General features: G+C 50.4%; 1 protein-coding gene across 5 annotated transcripts in view; it reads right to left on the reverse strand.

Moving 5' to 3' along the window:
* Positions 1-2,013: 2,013 nt before the first annotated feature.
* LOC311525175 (protein transport protein Sec16B-like) overlaps positions 2,014-15,786 on the reverse strand; it is a 44,713-nt gene continuing 30,940 nt past the window's right edge. For 3 of the 5 annotated variants that reach the window (XM_084637040.1, XM_084637041.1, XM_084637044.1), the window contains 10 exons: positions 12,439-12,552; positions 11,147-11,216; positions 9,962-10,255; positions 8,465-8,532; positions 7,326-7,472; positions 6,639-6,749; positions 4,779-4,893; positions 4,576-4,652; positions 4,204-4,299; positions 2,014-3,075 (listed from right to left, as the gene is read on the reverse strand). In XM_084637040.1, coding sequence (XP_084493166.1) covers positions 3,001-3,075; positions 4,204-4,299; positions 4,576-4,652; positions 4,779-4,893; positions 6,639-6,749; positions 7,326-7,472; positions 8,465-8,532; positions 9,962-10,255; positions 11,147-11,216; positions 12,439-12,552 — 1,167 coding nt within the window. In that variant the 3' untranslated portion in view covers positions 2,014-3,000. The remainder of the gene's footprint in view (positions 3,076-4,203; positions 4,300-4,575; positions 4,653-4,778; positions 4,894-6,638; positions 6,750-7,325; positions 7,473-8,464; positions 8,533-9,961; positions 10,256-11,146; positions 11,217-12,438; positions 12,553-15,786) is intronic. The other 2 variants (XM_084637042.1, XM_084637043.1) reach the window with 2 other exon arrangements.

A 15,786-nucleotide genomic window follows, 5' to 3' on the forward strand; every position in this document is an offset into this window, starting at 1 on the left:
CAGCCTCCCAACAGAGCTGGGCCTCCTCCAGAGCTTACTATCAGCTTGAGGCCTGGAGCAGCCTATGGTGGCTCAGTGTGCATGTACAAAACAAGGCAGGCAAGTAGTTCACCAGGCTGGGTGAACTGTGGATAGGGAGCACTACTAATAGCCACAGTAAACACCTGAAGGGCAGGAAGGATACTGGGCAGCAGCTATCAGTCCAGCAGCGCTCACCTGCTGTGGAGGAAACCCATGCCACACCCCTTAGCTGTGGGCCTGGCAGGGAGCACCTGGAAGCACTGTGGCCCTCTGGCCCTGAATAACTCACCACTCTCCTCTCACAGAACGCTCAGTCTTTCTCCAGCACTCCTCAGCCAGAAATGGACTCTTACAAAGACTGGCCACAAATGCCAGGCAGCGGTGTAAGGCCCCTGCTGTGGTCTCAGGGCTCACAGCTCCAAAATCCTATGCACTTAGTCACTGATGTGCATCCCACTGGTCTGTGTGCAGAGGCATTGACAAAATCCAGCCACACACAGCACAGGTTTATATACATAAAGAAATGCTCCTAACTCCCATAAATAGCAGAACGGAGCAGGGAACAGAGGGTTCCTAATTAACATATCCTTTCAATGCATGCTAGGATATGTTCCCAGCTGCCCCTAATCTCACAACGCCATATGTACTGGAGCCTCAGACACTGCCCTGGCTGGGTGAGCCACTAGCTCAGTAGGAAGCACACCACTGAAGTCACATGCTGCATGGTTCTTACTGACTGCCTCTAAGATGGGCTGAGACAAGAATCAATGGCTGCCATTACCTAACAGGTAGATTAATTACCAGCTTGGCTGGGAGCTGGGGAAGGACACCCAGTGAGCAGAAGAAACTTAGGATCGCCAGCCCTGGTCAACGCCCCCTCACAAGGATGTGGGACAGAATTGTAGACAGCGCCACTGAGTTCAGTGGGAGGAGATGAGGGCAGTGCCCTACCCAGACCCCATAACCCTGTTCAGACTACTCTTCATGCAAGGCCGTAGGAGACACATTTTTATTATATACAGAACATCATTAGCTTGTGGCACTCATTGCCACAGGATACGATTAGCAGGACTCAAGCAGGGATTGGAGGTTTATAGGGATAATCAGAACACCACAGTTACATTCACTAGGATAAAGAAATAGACAGAACCCCTCATGCTTAAGAGCAGAATCCAGCCCTTGGGGGACAGGAAGGAACTTCTCCAATAGGCAGGTCATTCACTGTGGCCTTTGTTGCATCTTGTTCAGAACTATTTGGTACTGGGAACTGTCCAACACAGTATATCGGACTAAATGACAATTGTTATCTTCCTAATACACTTTTATTGACAGAAGGTCTAATAACTTCCAGAGACAGTCACACCCTGCACTAGTTTACACTGACCCACTAGCTGCAGATCTCAGGGTACAGCACTATAGCTGTGTACTGAGGAACTGGCAGGGAACTGAGAGTTTGTACATGTTTTGTGTGACTTCCCCCATGCTTCCTGAACCCCCTCTGTGCTCCCATCCACCCTTCCCTGCACCTGGGGGTCACAAAGCACAGTTAGGAAACACGGAGCTAATCCATGATATGCTTACCCTCATTGGGACAGCATCTCTTTACAGCAACACATGCTAAAAGAAGCATTTGCAGTAAGAAGTCCTTATAAAGCAATATCCCACAGCACAGAGTGACAGAGACTGTGTATAAATATAGATATTGGGCCAAATTCATCCTGGGGATAACTTCACTGAAGTCAATGGAGTTTCACCAATGAGGAATTTGGACCACAATATTTTTATTCTTTAAAACAGGTTTCCATTACAACCAGCCACTTAATTCAGGTTCATCCCCTCCAGAGGTCAATATCAGAGCGCCATGCCTAGAGCTCTCACCTCCCTCGAACTTGACTGGGCAAGAGGAGCAGGGCTGGGTCGGGCCTAAGCGATAGCATAGGTTTGATCTGTGTTGAGTTTGGCTAACAGGAAGAAGACCAGGGAGCAGGGCAGTAAAAGTATTTTGACTTTATTTCCAAAAACATTAAATACAAAGGCAGCGTAGGTGCTATTAGAGACCATACAAATATGTCCTTTATCGTCAGGAATCTTATACAAATGTGAAGGCACTGCAATCTCTGGCTAGCCCTGAATCCCTCCTCAACCATTCCCATGGCAGATGTTTTGTGGGGAGGATGCACTCTCAGTCTCCACTGGCTTTATGTTGTGACCAATGGCCCTCTTGGCTGGATGCTGCTCCCTCCAGAGACAACTAACCCTACTCCTCCAGTTGGCCTGAGGAGGCATTTGAATGCCATGAGCTTGCTCCCATCCAGAGCTGCATTTACTGTCTTCACAGCACTCCTGGCTCTCCCCTGCCTGGGAGCAAACATGCAATATGCACCTGATGCCCTGCATGGCAGCCAGTCAAATGGCCATACATTTTCTCATGTTACCATTGCTATTACATGTATGATGGAAATCAGAGATGGAAGAGATCTGCAGTTTAGAGCCATTCCCTGGGTCCTGCCCCTGGCCACTGTGGGATTGTTCCCTGCAATATATACACCAGTGCTTTGGCCATTCCAGACTCCAGTGAGTGAAGAGATGAGGACTCCAGTATGGTTCTTGGGAAGAATTCCCCAGGCTAGGAGACATCACTGATAGGACGTTTCTTCTGAAATCCAGCCTGGATGTACCTTTCCCCTTACAGGAACTTCCCTGAAACCTCCTTCCACTAGCCAATCATCGCTGACTGGACACTTGGCCAAACGATGGATGCCAGACTCAGAAAGGAGCAAATCCACCTCTCCCCACCCTTCACATTGATGCCCTTTGCAAGGAGAGGTGTATTGGCAGCATCCCAAGGGGAAATAGGAAAAGGAGCAGAGGAAGGGCAGGGACTGAGTACAAATGAATGGTCTGTTTCTGTCCCTGTGGCAAGGACTCTTGCAGCCTCTGCTCCACAGGAGACACGGTAGACAGTCCAGGGTTTCCTTGTCATGGCTGTGTTGGGTAGCGCCGCTGTGAGAGCCGCTTGGGTTGGCTGAGTCCAAGGGATGCAGCCGTGGAGAGCTGTGAAGGATAGAAATACTCTAAGTAACAGACCAGTTGTGGGGCTGACCAAAAATGGAAGCAGCCCACAATATTTTGGCAAGCAAGATAAGAGCTTCTCTGGTCAGCGAGTCAGAGAAGGTTGGGGCCGGCCCAGTTCTGTTTGTCTGGAGCGAATGCTCATGAGCGTGAGGGATAGGCAGTGACAGGAGCAAACATAGTGCTGGCAGGGTCTCTGCAAGCTTTCCCCAAGGAGCTCTGCCAAAACAGTTCAAACCCAGCCTGCTATTCCAGCCCTGACCCCACAGGCAGCTCCTGGCCTGCTGACCCTTCCTACTCCAGTACTGGGTGTCCCTTGGCCTCACAGCATTCTCACCGTACCTCAGTACCCCAGGTCAACTGATTCAGGCTCCTGGAGCTAAAAATAGCAGTGTAGACATTCAGGCTCAGGCTGGAGCCCAGGCTCCAAGCTCCTTGCTGGGTTTCAGAGCCCAGGCTCCAGCCCAAGCGGGAATGTCTACATTGCTATTTTTAGTCCCATATTGCAAGTCCAAGTCAGCTGACCTGGGCTCTGAGACTTGCTGCCACAGTGTATTTTTTGCAATGTAGACACACCCTTAGTCTTGGTCTGCAGCACCCCCTAGGCTCTCCAGACTAGGCTCTCTGGAAATTAGGCAGTCAATTGAGCAGAATGTGCTCCTGCTCCTCCATCCCCCCAGCAGAGAAGGAGAAGGCACAGCCAAATCACTTGTCTTCTGTTGCCAGATGGTCCCTTCTCTAATCCAGACCAAGGCTGAGGCCGGGCAGAGAATCAGGGGACTGTCGCCAACTCCCTGATGCCCCCTCCCCACACCCCCACTGTGTACGGTGGATCTCGACAATAGCAGAGAAGCTGGCCCAAAGTCTGCAACTGAGGGGGCTACAAGGACATCTCTCCCACATCTCTGGAGGCATTAGCCATGCTCTCTCTCTGCTGGCAGGGAGACAGGCAAAAGGGAGCATCCATGCCTCTCCCATCAGAAACTAGATGGGTCTGCATTTACCTTTGCGAGGATCTGAGCATCCCTCCTAAGTCAGGGAGTGCCTGTGTGGCGTGCCCCACTAGCCAAGATGCCATGTGTGGTTATAAGCCGGGAGGAGCCTCCATACCTGAGGAACCTGAGCAGGATCGAAGAGTGGGATCTGCCCTCCACTATGGGCAAAAAGGAGACCACCAGGGCCAGAGAGAGGGCCATGTGAGTCATCCTGAAAGAGGAAACAGAGGGAAAATAACAGCTGGTGCCTGCTTTGGGGTTCAGAGAAGTGAAAGGAACGTTCTAGGTCACAGGGTGGGGGAGATGGACAGGGCTGGCAGAAGATGCTCCCGGTTTCCTCAGCCACAGCAAACCACAAACAAAGGAGCCATCTGACCTATCTCCCCCTTCCTGTTCCCTCCCGCACACTAAAGATCCTCCCACCAAAACAAGAAACAGAAAGAACAAGAATCACCCCACACTCACAGAGCCTGCCCTTGTCCCTCACCTGGCCTCCAGCCCCGGGAAAGTCTGCTGATTCCCTGCCATCGGGGCCCTGCAAGCCTTTAGCTTCGTTCATAGCTGCTGAAATGAGAAAGAGATTTCAAAAACGTTTGGTTCATTCCGGGATCGTGTGACCAAAACAACCTTAGCAACAACATGGGCCTGCTTCCAAAAAAGGACAATGGTCGTGGTCTCTCCTATATTTACCTGGGCTTCTGGAGAAAGGGCTGCGGGAAGACGGAAGCAGGCGAGGAGGGTGAGATGATGAAGGACTTGCTCCAGTGGCTGGAGGAGGGGGAAATGGGGCTGCTGCATCCTCCTCCTGATGAAAGAAAAACACACACCAATTCTGAGGGAAGAAACCTTCTCAGGGAAGAAAGGAAGAGCAGCTCTGTGCTTAGCCCTGAGAGACCAGTTTGTTCCAAGTGCAGATTCATTATGCTCTGCTTTGGGCTGGCCAAGCCAAAAGACTCCATTATATTTGATCATACAAAACCCAGGGAGTTCAGACACGAGGCTAGGCAGGCGGCTGCATCAGCCCTATCTCACGCTGCGGGGAACTTGCTACGGGGACAGGTTAACCCCACTGCTCGTCATTTTAGCCCTCGATGCCCTGTGATCCTGTCAAAGCTCATAAGCTAAGCACGGTAGAGCCCAGTCTGCTGGAGACAGCTCAATAAGCAGAACACTTCTCTCTGCATTAGAATGGAACCAACACCCCGGTGTGATGCTAGGGGGTACTGTGGGGCAGAAGGTGCCATCTATGGGATGGGAAGTAACAATGAGTTCCTGATGCCACATGGTTATTTAAAGAGTGGTCGCAAAAAGAATATTGGGAGGGAGCTAAAACCTCATGCTTCAGGGTTTAAACTTATCTCTAACCACCAGAGATGAGGCTGAGACCTTCACGGGGGGTAGGTCACCCCACATCTGCCTGCTGCAGGGTTTCTTGCATCTTCTGAACCATGCGGTACTGGCCACTGTCAGAGACGTGTACACGTATATATGCATGCACACCCATGGGAGAATGTGGCCAGGATCTGGGGGAATGGCACTCTGCCTGCCTACCATTTCTCCTGCAAGTCATTCTTCACTTCGGCTACTAAAAACTGTGGAAGTGTTGTCATCTGCTGCTATCAGCTGCTGCTTTTTCCATCAGCAGAGGCCAAGCGACCCCCACGGAGTTTGCAGAGTTCTTGGAGAGCCTTCTGGATCAAAGTTACTTTATAAATATACAATTACTAGTAATGAGAATTTGGTTCAGGATGGAGACCTCAAGTTGTCAGTTTCCGTCCCACTGAAAAATAAATCCCCAAGTACGGTGGCATGTAAAGGACACACAGTTGTAGTGAAAACCCTGGCAGTGGGGACAGCGTGGTGGTGCCCTTGAGATGGAGAGACAAACTAGTGGAGGATGGATGAAGATAAAGATAAGGGGTGAAATTCTGGCTCCATTGAAGTCAATGGCAAAACTCCTATTGGCTTCAATAGGGTCAGGATTTCACCAATCGTTCCTGTTCACTTAACTCTACCCAGCATTAACTATCCTCTGGCCTGTCTATCCACTGGGGTGTCTCCATGCACCATGTTCCCCCTTACAGCGTGTTTGGCACCAGTTAGCTGTCTGAGAACATGCTTGCACCAAGGGCTTAATCCCCTGCCACAGCAAGGGCCACAGGCCTACCTCTGCCCAGCAATGAGCTCTGGGCCATTCAGCCTTGGCATGGAGGTGTGCACGGTGTGGGGGCCAGGGAGGTTACACCAGAACGGGGAGGACACTAGGAAAAGGGAACTTGATCACGAAAGGGTGAGTCAGGGAGGTGACGGGGAGGAATAGTGCAGGCAGTGTGCAAACTTCACACACTCAAACCCCTCTGCCACGGTCCTACATCCCTGACCTGCGGCCACCTCTGCTCTTCCAGTCCTGGCACAAGGCTCCACCAGCACCCCCGCTGTCTTGGGAGTGGGAGGTAAGAAGAGAAAGGCCCCTCTTCAGTCGGAGGGTGGGGAGGAGAGCTCCTCCGAAATCCCTGCAACATAAAAAGCCCCCTCTAGTTTTCTCGTTACCTGGGACGCCAATGCAGCAGAGACTGGGGCAGGGCCGGACACATCTCTGGAAGGTGTCACCTCCTTGGAGGGCTTTGATCGAAACCAGCTGAACCAGCCAAACCCTGAGCCCTAGGAAACACAGGTTCTTACTGGGGCTGAAGTTGTTTAAATAACAGCAATATATTAAAGACACCACCGCACAAAAACTCAGAGGTGGTGGGTGGAGAGGGAAGGTCATTGTGGAACCCAGCCTCATCCCTTCCAACCCCCACAGCTTTCTTGGGTGAAGAAAGGGTTCGGGGCAACTCAGCTCCTTCTCACTGCTGTGACTGGAAGGGAACGGAAACCCATCCCTACCTCACCATGTGGCAAGGACAGAGAGCACGGCTGAGGACCCCAGAACCACCCCCACCCCATTGCTGGAGGGAACAGAAGAGCAGGGGCTCAGCATATCAGCCTGGAGACAGCAGGGAGCCCGTTCTACCCAGGTGGACTGACTGCAGCACTCCCAGCCATACGGGCAGTGAAAGGCTGGCCAGGTGGTGAGTGAGAAGTTGGTGATGCCTCCAAACAAGAGGGCATGTGAGGCCTGATTCTGCTGTCCCTGCGGTGTAGATCAGGAGTAACCCTCTTGCAGCCTTGCTGACGTAAGAGGGAAATCAGACTGGGGGCATGGCTTTGAAAGCAGCACTGTATCCCCCTCACCTTTGCCTCCTCTCGCTCGGCCCCCTCCTTTGACGGCTGCTCTGCGGCAACTCCCTCGCCAGAGCCTTCTGGGGGTTGCAAGGCATCCTCCTCCATGGAGATGGTGGAGCTCTCTGAAATGGTTCGGACCCTGGCATTCAACATGCTCTGGTACCAGAGATAAAGGGCATCAGTGCCATTAGAGAGGGGCAAGGGAAACTGGGCGAGTGGGGCTGTAAAGAACTACCCGGCAGCCATTCCAAGAGGCAGCAGCATTCATCCCAACAGGACCCAGCCTCCTTTACAATACCTTTTATTCCAGGCCCTGCAGAAAGGTCTGAGGCCAGATTCTCTCCTGAGCCAAGCAGACCTCAGAGCAGGAGAGAGGATCTCAGGGAGTTTGTTATGCCTCCCTGATTCTCACGGTGCATCTGTACCAGCCCCAGCCCATCAACTTAAGTTGGAGGAGCTTAGGGGCTGCTCTGTCTCATATCAGCTGGCTGAGGTCCCTATGGAAGCATATGCCAGTCATGAACTGGTGTCACGCAGGCATATACTGCCCCACCTCTGCAGCATGCCCCCTACACCAAGGTTCTGGGGGACAGGGATATTTTCCATCAGCTCCTCTACACTAGGGAATTCTCAGCTGGCTGGTGAGAGGCAGAAGCCAGCACCTTGTGTCACATGAGCAGCCCAAGACATGGGGAGAGAATTTGGGCCTTGCTCTTCAGTTCCAATTAACACCACCGGTGAAAGAAACGTTAGGGATCAGACTGAAAGCACCAATCTCATCTCATGGGTAATCAAAGCAAGGGGTTGAACCCAGTGTGCAGCACCAGCCCTATGGAAACAAGCTATCTCCTAGGGGTTAATGGCTGAGAAGTACTTCAGCCCCAGGGTTTGAGGAGGGTTACGGTGCCAGAGCCATGACATAGCTGGGGGAAGAAGGCCATGTTGGCAGCTGAAGCCAGGTTCAGGGAAGGGGCGGCAGGCAGCAAGAGGCAGTAGATAGCACGGGCCAATAGGCCCATGGGGTGAGTGCTAATGGGCAGCTGGGGCAGAGAGGTTGTGGAGGGGTCACACTTGGGTGGCAGGGAGGAGAACAGGGTTTGTCTGACCACATCCTGTGCATCGCGGCACCTGGCTCCCCTTGTTCTCACCTGCTGTTCCAGAACGTTCTTCTGAACCCCAAAGGGTCGGGAGCATCCTTGAAGCCTCACAGCTCTCCCTAAAGAGCAGAGAGAATGATGCAACTCAGGATTCAGCCTGGGAGGCACATGCCCTTCACAGGAAACTCCTGTCTGGTCCAGCAGGGGCAGTTTTAATGCAATCACTGGTGTGGTGTCGAGGTACTGATGCAACTGGCTGCTTAACAGCAAGATGCTGCCATTGGAGGAACAGGCCGAATCAATCTAGGCGCACACAGTTACTCTGTGCGAAGGCAGATGGACGACCAGAGTCCATCGCAGCTGGGCATCAAAATCTGCTTCTCCCCCTGTTCATCCTTCCCTGAGCGTTGGCAGGGCTAGGTGCTGGTCCCCTCTCCGGCATTAGAACTACCACCTTTGTGACAATCCGTTGTACTCTCTCACACGCCTCCTCAGTAACCCCAAGGCGCAGGGCCAAGCGCCTCTTCCTGGTGCCCCCAAATGCCAGCTCGATATTGGCCTTGAACTGTTGGCACTTGTGCCGAGCAGGGAGAGGACTCGCTCAGCCCAGGAATGAAGGCAACGAGGTTGGGCAGGTGTCGGGGAGGGCAAAAGTTCACCCGGTCTAACCTGGATGCATCCTTCCATCTACTGTGCAGCATAGAAGTGGGGCCTCTCAGAGCTTCAGCTTCCTGCTCACCCTCAACACTACACACTAGGAGCTGCAGACACTTCAGGTACGTCTACGGAGCATGCTAAAAATAGCGTGTAGCCATGGCAGCAGGAGCAGCAGAAGAGGCTAGCCACCCTGATCATGGGCTAATGTCTTGGCCAACTACATACTTGGGGTGGCTAGCCCCCCCGCCGCTCCTACTGCCCTGGCTATGCTCTACTTTCAGTGAGCTAGCTCGAGCCAAACTAGCGCAAGGATGTATCCTGGATCTGGGAATCACCCCCCAGCTCCATGTGTAGACGTACCCTTGGAGCACTGGTCTTCTCTCTGCTAGATAAGACACTGTCTGGAGACAGAAAATCCAGGGTGAAATGCTCTGTGCGCAGGAGGCTCCAGGTTAAAACGCAAACCATGTTTGCCCTAATGGTAGAGCGGGGATCCTATTAAAATGGGACCGAGGTGAAGCAAAGGCTGTCCGTGAGCATCATTCACGCAGACAAACATTTGAGCAGAGAGGAAACACGGGAACTCTCTGCCGACATGCCACGCTTCCAGAAACAAAACCCACCGCCACAGGCACGTGCAGGAGCATTCGTAGAAAAACCAGTCAGAACGGAGCCAACCTCTGGCTCACCTATTCCCTGGAATGGAGAGAAACTCCAGCACTGAGATCCGTGCCTGAACTTCCCAATGTCAGGAGCCCAACACTCCAATTCCATCTCTCATCTGAACTGTCCAGTACATATGTGACCTGTCTCCCCCACCAAACACATTTTCCCAACCCTCATCCCAGGAATCATCACAGATGGCCTGCAGCACAGCTCAGGCAAGCTTACCTGGTGGCTGGTAGGCCTGTGGGGAATGGTCATTTGACATTCCTCCTAGAGAGTGGTTTGCCCCAAAGCTGACCTCTGCAGGATGATTCTCTTGCATGGCATCAGGTGGCACAGAAGCTATGGTCTGCTCTGACCCATCCACCCTGGAATATGCACCAGGCGAGAAGGACACATTCTCCTGTAGATCTGGCTGGTACTGGCCTGTCCTCTCAGAAGCAGAGGGGTTATACTGCTGGTGCTGTAGGTTGTGCTGGTAGCCTGGTTTATGTGCAAACTCATGACGGAGATCTCTGTCTGGAAACAGATCCCAGGAATTTACTCAGGATATTTACAGCTTTATTGAATGATTCAGGGTAACAGAATTCCCTTCGGTGTCATTGTACATGGAAAGTGGGCCTGAGAGACACAGCAAGAAAAGACCCCACAGGAATAAGAGTGTTTAAGGCGTGGGCATGGGTACAGGTCAACCAACACAGGAGAGATTTTACCTCCTTAGTGGGGAGAGGGTGGTGGTGAAAGACAGTAGGGACAATATGTCTCCAGGTGCAAGAACTCCTTAGAATGGGGCCATGACGGAGGCAGAGACAATTGAGAAGGGTGAGAAGAAGAGGAAGACTTCAGAAATTCTGAGGGTCCCATTGCCTCCTGTTCCCCTCCTACCTACACACTGGGAAGAGAACAAAACTCGCCAAAAGTTCCGCAACTTCCTACCTGCAGCGGTTAATCTCCACCCTCAGCTTCATGGGGAGGTGCAGCAGGCCAGGGCTGGGCGATGTCACCACTAAGACATTGATCCACAGGGCACCCAGACCCAACCCAGTAGATCCCTGGCCAAGCAGAGACAGGATCACACTCCTGGAGCTCGACTGAGGCCCCCCACCCAACACCCTTTGTGGGGACGTGGTGATGCACAGTCCACTTCTAGAGTATGTTGGAGAGATTCCCAGCAAGACTCGGAGTCTTTGCTATCCTGGGAGAGCGACACAGAGGGTCAAGGAGGCAGTTTCCAGTCTGTTCCAACTTGTCTCCCATATATCTGGGCATGCTCCACATTTTGAGAATCCATCTATCTCTAACCAGAGCGGCCTAGATCCTCTAAGGTATGTAAACACCTAACTTCCTTTGGTATTTAGGTGCCTAAATATATTTGAGGATCTGGGCCAATGTGTTCATTCCTTTCTTTACCTGCTGTGGATCCGCTGGCTCTGGAGAGCTCTGGCTGAGTGGGTGCTAAGTCGGGGAGGTCTCCTTCCTTCTGAAAGGATTTGAAAAGTGAATGTTACAAAAGAAAGGGAAAACTAGAAAGAAGGATGCCCAGAAGAATTGTCTCCAAGGCACCGGTAATCAAGACATAATTGTCATCGGAGTGAAAGCCACGTGGGCTCCTGGTGGATCACAACCACATCGTGGATAGCAATCTCTGCCTTGTTTTGGCTCCTTCCATTCTCCAGCTTCCAGTCAGATCCAGAGGCAATGTCGGAGACACTTACCCCTACCAAGCCACCCGCCCCTGCCTGCTTCTCATTCATCCCAAGCACAGGGTGAGCAAGGAGGCATACTGAATCCTGTGGCTCTGTTCTCCTGCTGTGGCAAGTGAACAACTCCACTCAACTCAACAGCTGTCACTCGGATCCTGCAGAGGAGAGTGAACCAGGCACAAGGACACTGTTAACGGCTACCTCTGTAGGAAGGCTGGAGCTGCTCAGAATACAGTTATTGGGCCCGATTCACTTTAGTGGAGGTACTGCTAATTTCCACCATGGTAGATGAGATCAGAATATGACCATTGTCCTTTTTGGAGGGGACAGGATGGGGAGCCACAGGGAGGGGGAAAAGAGGCAAAACATGGAGACAGACACTACATTTTAAGGGAACACGTTAAGGGAAATTAAATTGCTCAGGAGCATATACACAGGGTACGGGAACTGGAGAGAAAGACAAGTCTCTAAGCATATGGAGATTAAACCACCTGCAACATCCTCACACAAAGAGGAACTCTTTGCACAACAACCTTCTCATCTTCTAATCGCTTTCCTAAAAACAAGACAGGGAAAGGTGCTTCTTACCCACCATAATGCTTTTGGGCTCACTAGTAGCAGTCTCTGGGCTAGGCACGAGTTCTGGGCGATACATTCTGGGCGATACATTCCCTCCCACTACCACGGAGACCTTGCGGTCCAACAGGAGAGGGCCTGTGATGCTAGCCATCACGGAGCTCTCCATAGTATCAACAGTGTGCTTCCCAAGAAAGAAGGGGAAGGAAAAAGCCTTCCAGAACCAGGTAAGAAATTCCCTTGGGACCTTAGTGCCTTTCTAAACACTTACCTAGGACTTACTATGCAGGAGAAGGACGCCCCTGCAGACTGACCATACCATAGAGACTGGTCGCACAGCACATCCTGTTTCGGCCACCCCAGAGGACTGTGGCAAACATGAAACATGATGGAAAGAGCCACTCCAAATCCCATCATTCTCACCTCCCGTTGCTGGGCTCGGGCTCGGAGCTGGACGAGCCAGTCGGGTTCCAGGTTCTGTTCCTGCTCAGGTCTTTCCAGTAGCAATGGGTCAGAGAGCTTCAGCTGCTCTGCAAGCTGTGCAGTGGTGGGGGAGAAGGTGGTGGGGAACAGATACTTTAACTTTTTAACCTCTCAGATGCAGAGAGCACAGATTGAGAGTCATAGCAATTAATAAGCTGCTAGGCACATGGATCCTGGAAAAGCTGTTACCTCAATGAGTGCAGCATTTCCTCATAATAAATACATAAGAATAATACTCGGCATTTATACGCAAAAAGAAAAGGAGGACTTGTGGCACCTTAGAGACTAACCAATTTATTTGAGCATAAGCTTTCGTGAGCTACAGCGAACTTCATCGGATGCAAAGTGAGCTGTAGCTCACGAAAGCTCATGCTCAAATAAATTGGTTAGTCTCTAAGGGGCCACAAGTCCTCCTTTTCTTTTTGCGAATACAGACTAACACGGCTGTTACTCTGAAACCCGGCATTTATACAGCACCTTTATTATTTCTATTGCAGTAACATCCAGAGGGCCCAGAACTGTTGGGCTAGGTGCTGTACAAACAGCTCACCTTCCCTCAGAGGATCTCAAAGCACTTTACAAACACCACCCCCGTGAGCTACGTCAGGACCATTATCCTCATTTTCCAAGTGGGCAAACTGAAGCACAAAGAGATTAGTGTGACTTCCCCAGGGGCACACAGTTATCCATCAGCAGGACCAGGAAGAGATCCCAGATTTCCTGGCTTCCACTCCTGGGCGCTAGCCACATAACTCCTGTGGGAGGTGGAGGGAGTGTTCACAGTGGCTAGAACAAGAGTCTGGGAGTCAGGCTTCATGGCTTCCATCCCTAGCTCTGCCACCAACTCACTGCATGACCTGAGCAAATCTCTCGCTGTGTATCAGTACAATGCGTATAACACTCATCTCACAGGAGTGTTCAGAGCCTGAATTCACTCCTGTTTGTAAAGCACTGCAAGAACTTTAGAAGAGCAAAATCAGGGTCACTTGGCACGTGCCATTGTTCTCTCTTTTTAGGGTACCAAAGATATGCCAGGATGTGTAGCACACATCCGTACCCATCAGCCTTTTCAGGCACAGAAAGTTGTATTCGGGCTTTATGATTTTTACCATTCTTTCTGACAGTCATACAACACACACGGTAACAGGATGCTCAGCTCCCAAAGCAAGGAGCTTTGCCCAAGGAAGGGGGAAAAAATCACACTATTGCCACTTTACAACTGGGGAGATAGCAATGAAAGAACCTACCTAAGGAGATACAGCAAGTCAGGGCAAAACTGGGACTAGAACCTAGGCCTCCTGACTCCCTGTCCAGGGCCCTTCCTGCTGGACCACACCACTGCTCTGCTAAGCTGTGAGCTGTTAGATACCTGGCTGAACTCTTAGCATGACTCTGTAACTGACACACTCATGAAGACTGTTCCATAGAAGGTGACAGAGACACACTTTAGCCAGACAAAGAGACGGGCTAATTCACCACTAGCCAGAGTAACACCACTCTTTGATCAAGTGACAGCTCATTGGCCAGGGGATACTAGCCCAGGACATTAGTTAAGGGTTATTATTAATGATGATGTAGATTGTGCAGTAAACCATACGAACATAGAGTAAAACACATGCTCTACCCCAAAGAGTTTACAGACAAGACACACACCCACAGCCTGCAACTAGGGACAATAATTAACAGGAGAGCGAGTGAGGAGAGATTCCTGGTGCATGAGCAAATGGAACCATATGGGAGAAGTTGTTTGTCCAGCTGGGCATGGTCAGATCTTGTCAGATCCAGACATGGGTTTATTCTAAACCAATACCAAGAGAGAAGAAATTAGAAGTGTGATTATTCCTAAATGGGAGGATTTTTAATCCAAAAGCTAATAGGTGCTTTGATCCAGTATTAATGAACCAACACTTGGTTGTAAATCGTTCCTGGCTTCAAAGGAAGGGGAGTCTTAATCAAATACTAATGTGGATCATAATTCGTAACACAGTCTGTAACATCAAAGACAAGAAAGTGCTATGACTGTGCTGGTTTTTCATCTGAAAGCCCGTTCTCGCAGGAGAAGTGTTATTCCCAGCAGAACTGCCCATCTGAGAGGCTGTTAGAGTAAATAGGTTTCCACAACAGGTGGATCCAGGTAAGTGCTATAACATTATGTAACTCCAACTTTAGGGCTAGTGTGATAGGGATTTTCACAGCACCTGCCTCAGGTGTGTATTACCTAAGTATTTTTTCTCTCTCTCTTTAATCTGCATTGTGGCAATGACCAGAAAATATTTCTTTTGCTTCATCTCAGGTGAATTAGGTTTTGATTGTATTGTGTTTCCTGGGCTCCACACAATGGAGCTTTAGAAGGAAACAGAACTCAGAGAATGATGAATGGGATAATGTCCAGGACAATGACAAGGCCGTGCTGCAGAATGGGCAGGTGCCACTGTCAATACTATAGAGCCAAATGGTACAAGAGACAGCTGGCTACTAAAAGGATCGGTACAGTCACCTGTATCACTGGAGCTCCATCCATGAACAGGGAGGCAACGTAGTCTAGTAGATTGAGCACTGAAACGGCATGCCAAAGCCTTGAATTCTAGCCCTGGCACTGGCTTGAGCACATTACTTCCCTGCTATGTGCTTCAGTCCCCCCATCTGGGAAATGGGTACAAGGATACTGCCCTCCTTTGTCAAATGCTTTGAGTTCCACTGATGAAAAGCCCTATGTACAAGCCAGGTGCTGCTGCTCATTCTTCTGGTTTTTTGGGACAAATGGGTTGGCTTGTTTTTCTAACACCATCTAAACATGACAAAATAAGACATTTTCTGGTTTAAAATTAAGACTTCTGCCTACTTTAATCACTAAAATAGATGTGAGAATTACAACATCCTACCATAAAATAACAACAACAACAATACCCAGCTCTGACAACTTCAATAACACACCCCAGATCCTGTAGCTGTTGTGAGATCATGATTTCTTGTGGAATATTCCTTCTAATGCAAGTCAGACCAGTTCTAATAGTGAATAGCGAAGTAGCTGCCTATGAACACACACAAACATCCTCAGAATCAGTTATCACACCTGAGTTTGCAACATACCACGCAAATGTTATCCCAGAATGATACATTCAAGAGGAAATATCAAGAACCATTTTAAAATAGATTTTAGCTTCATAAGTCTCCACCATTTTTAACTTTGTAGAAGCTTCAAAGTGAGATTTCCTTCTTCTGCAATTTTGTGTTCTTTCCTAGTTGGCACATGTTGCCCCTTCCCCCTCCACTCCCCTTTATTTGATA

Source organism: Lepidochelys olivacea, assembly GCF_965140295.1.
Source record: "Lepidochelys olivacea isolate rLepOli2 genome assembly, chromosome: 8".
NCBI classification, from domain to species: Eukaryota; Metazoa; Chordata; order Testudines; family Cheloniidae; genus Lepidochelys; species Lepidochelys olivacea.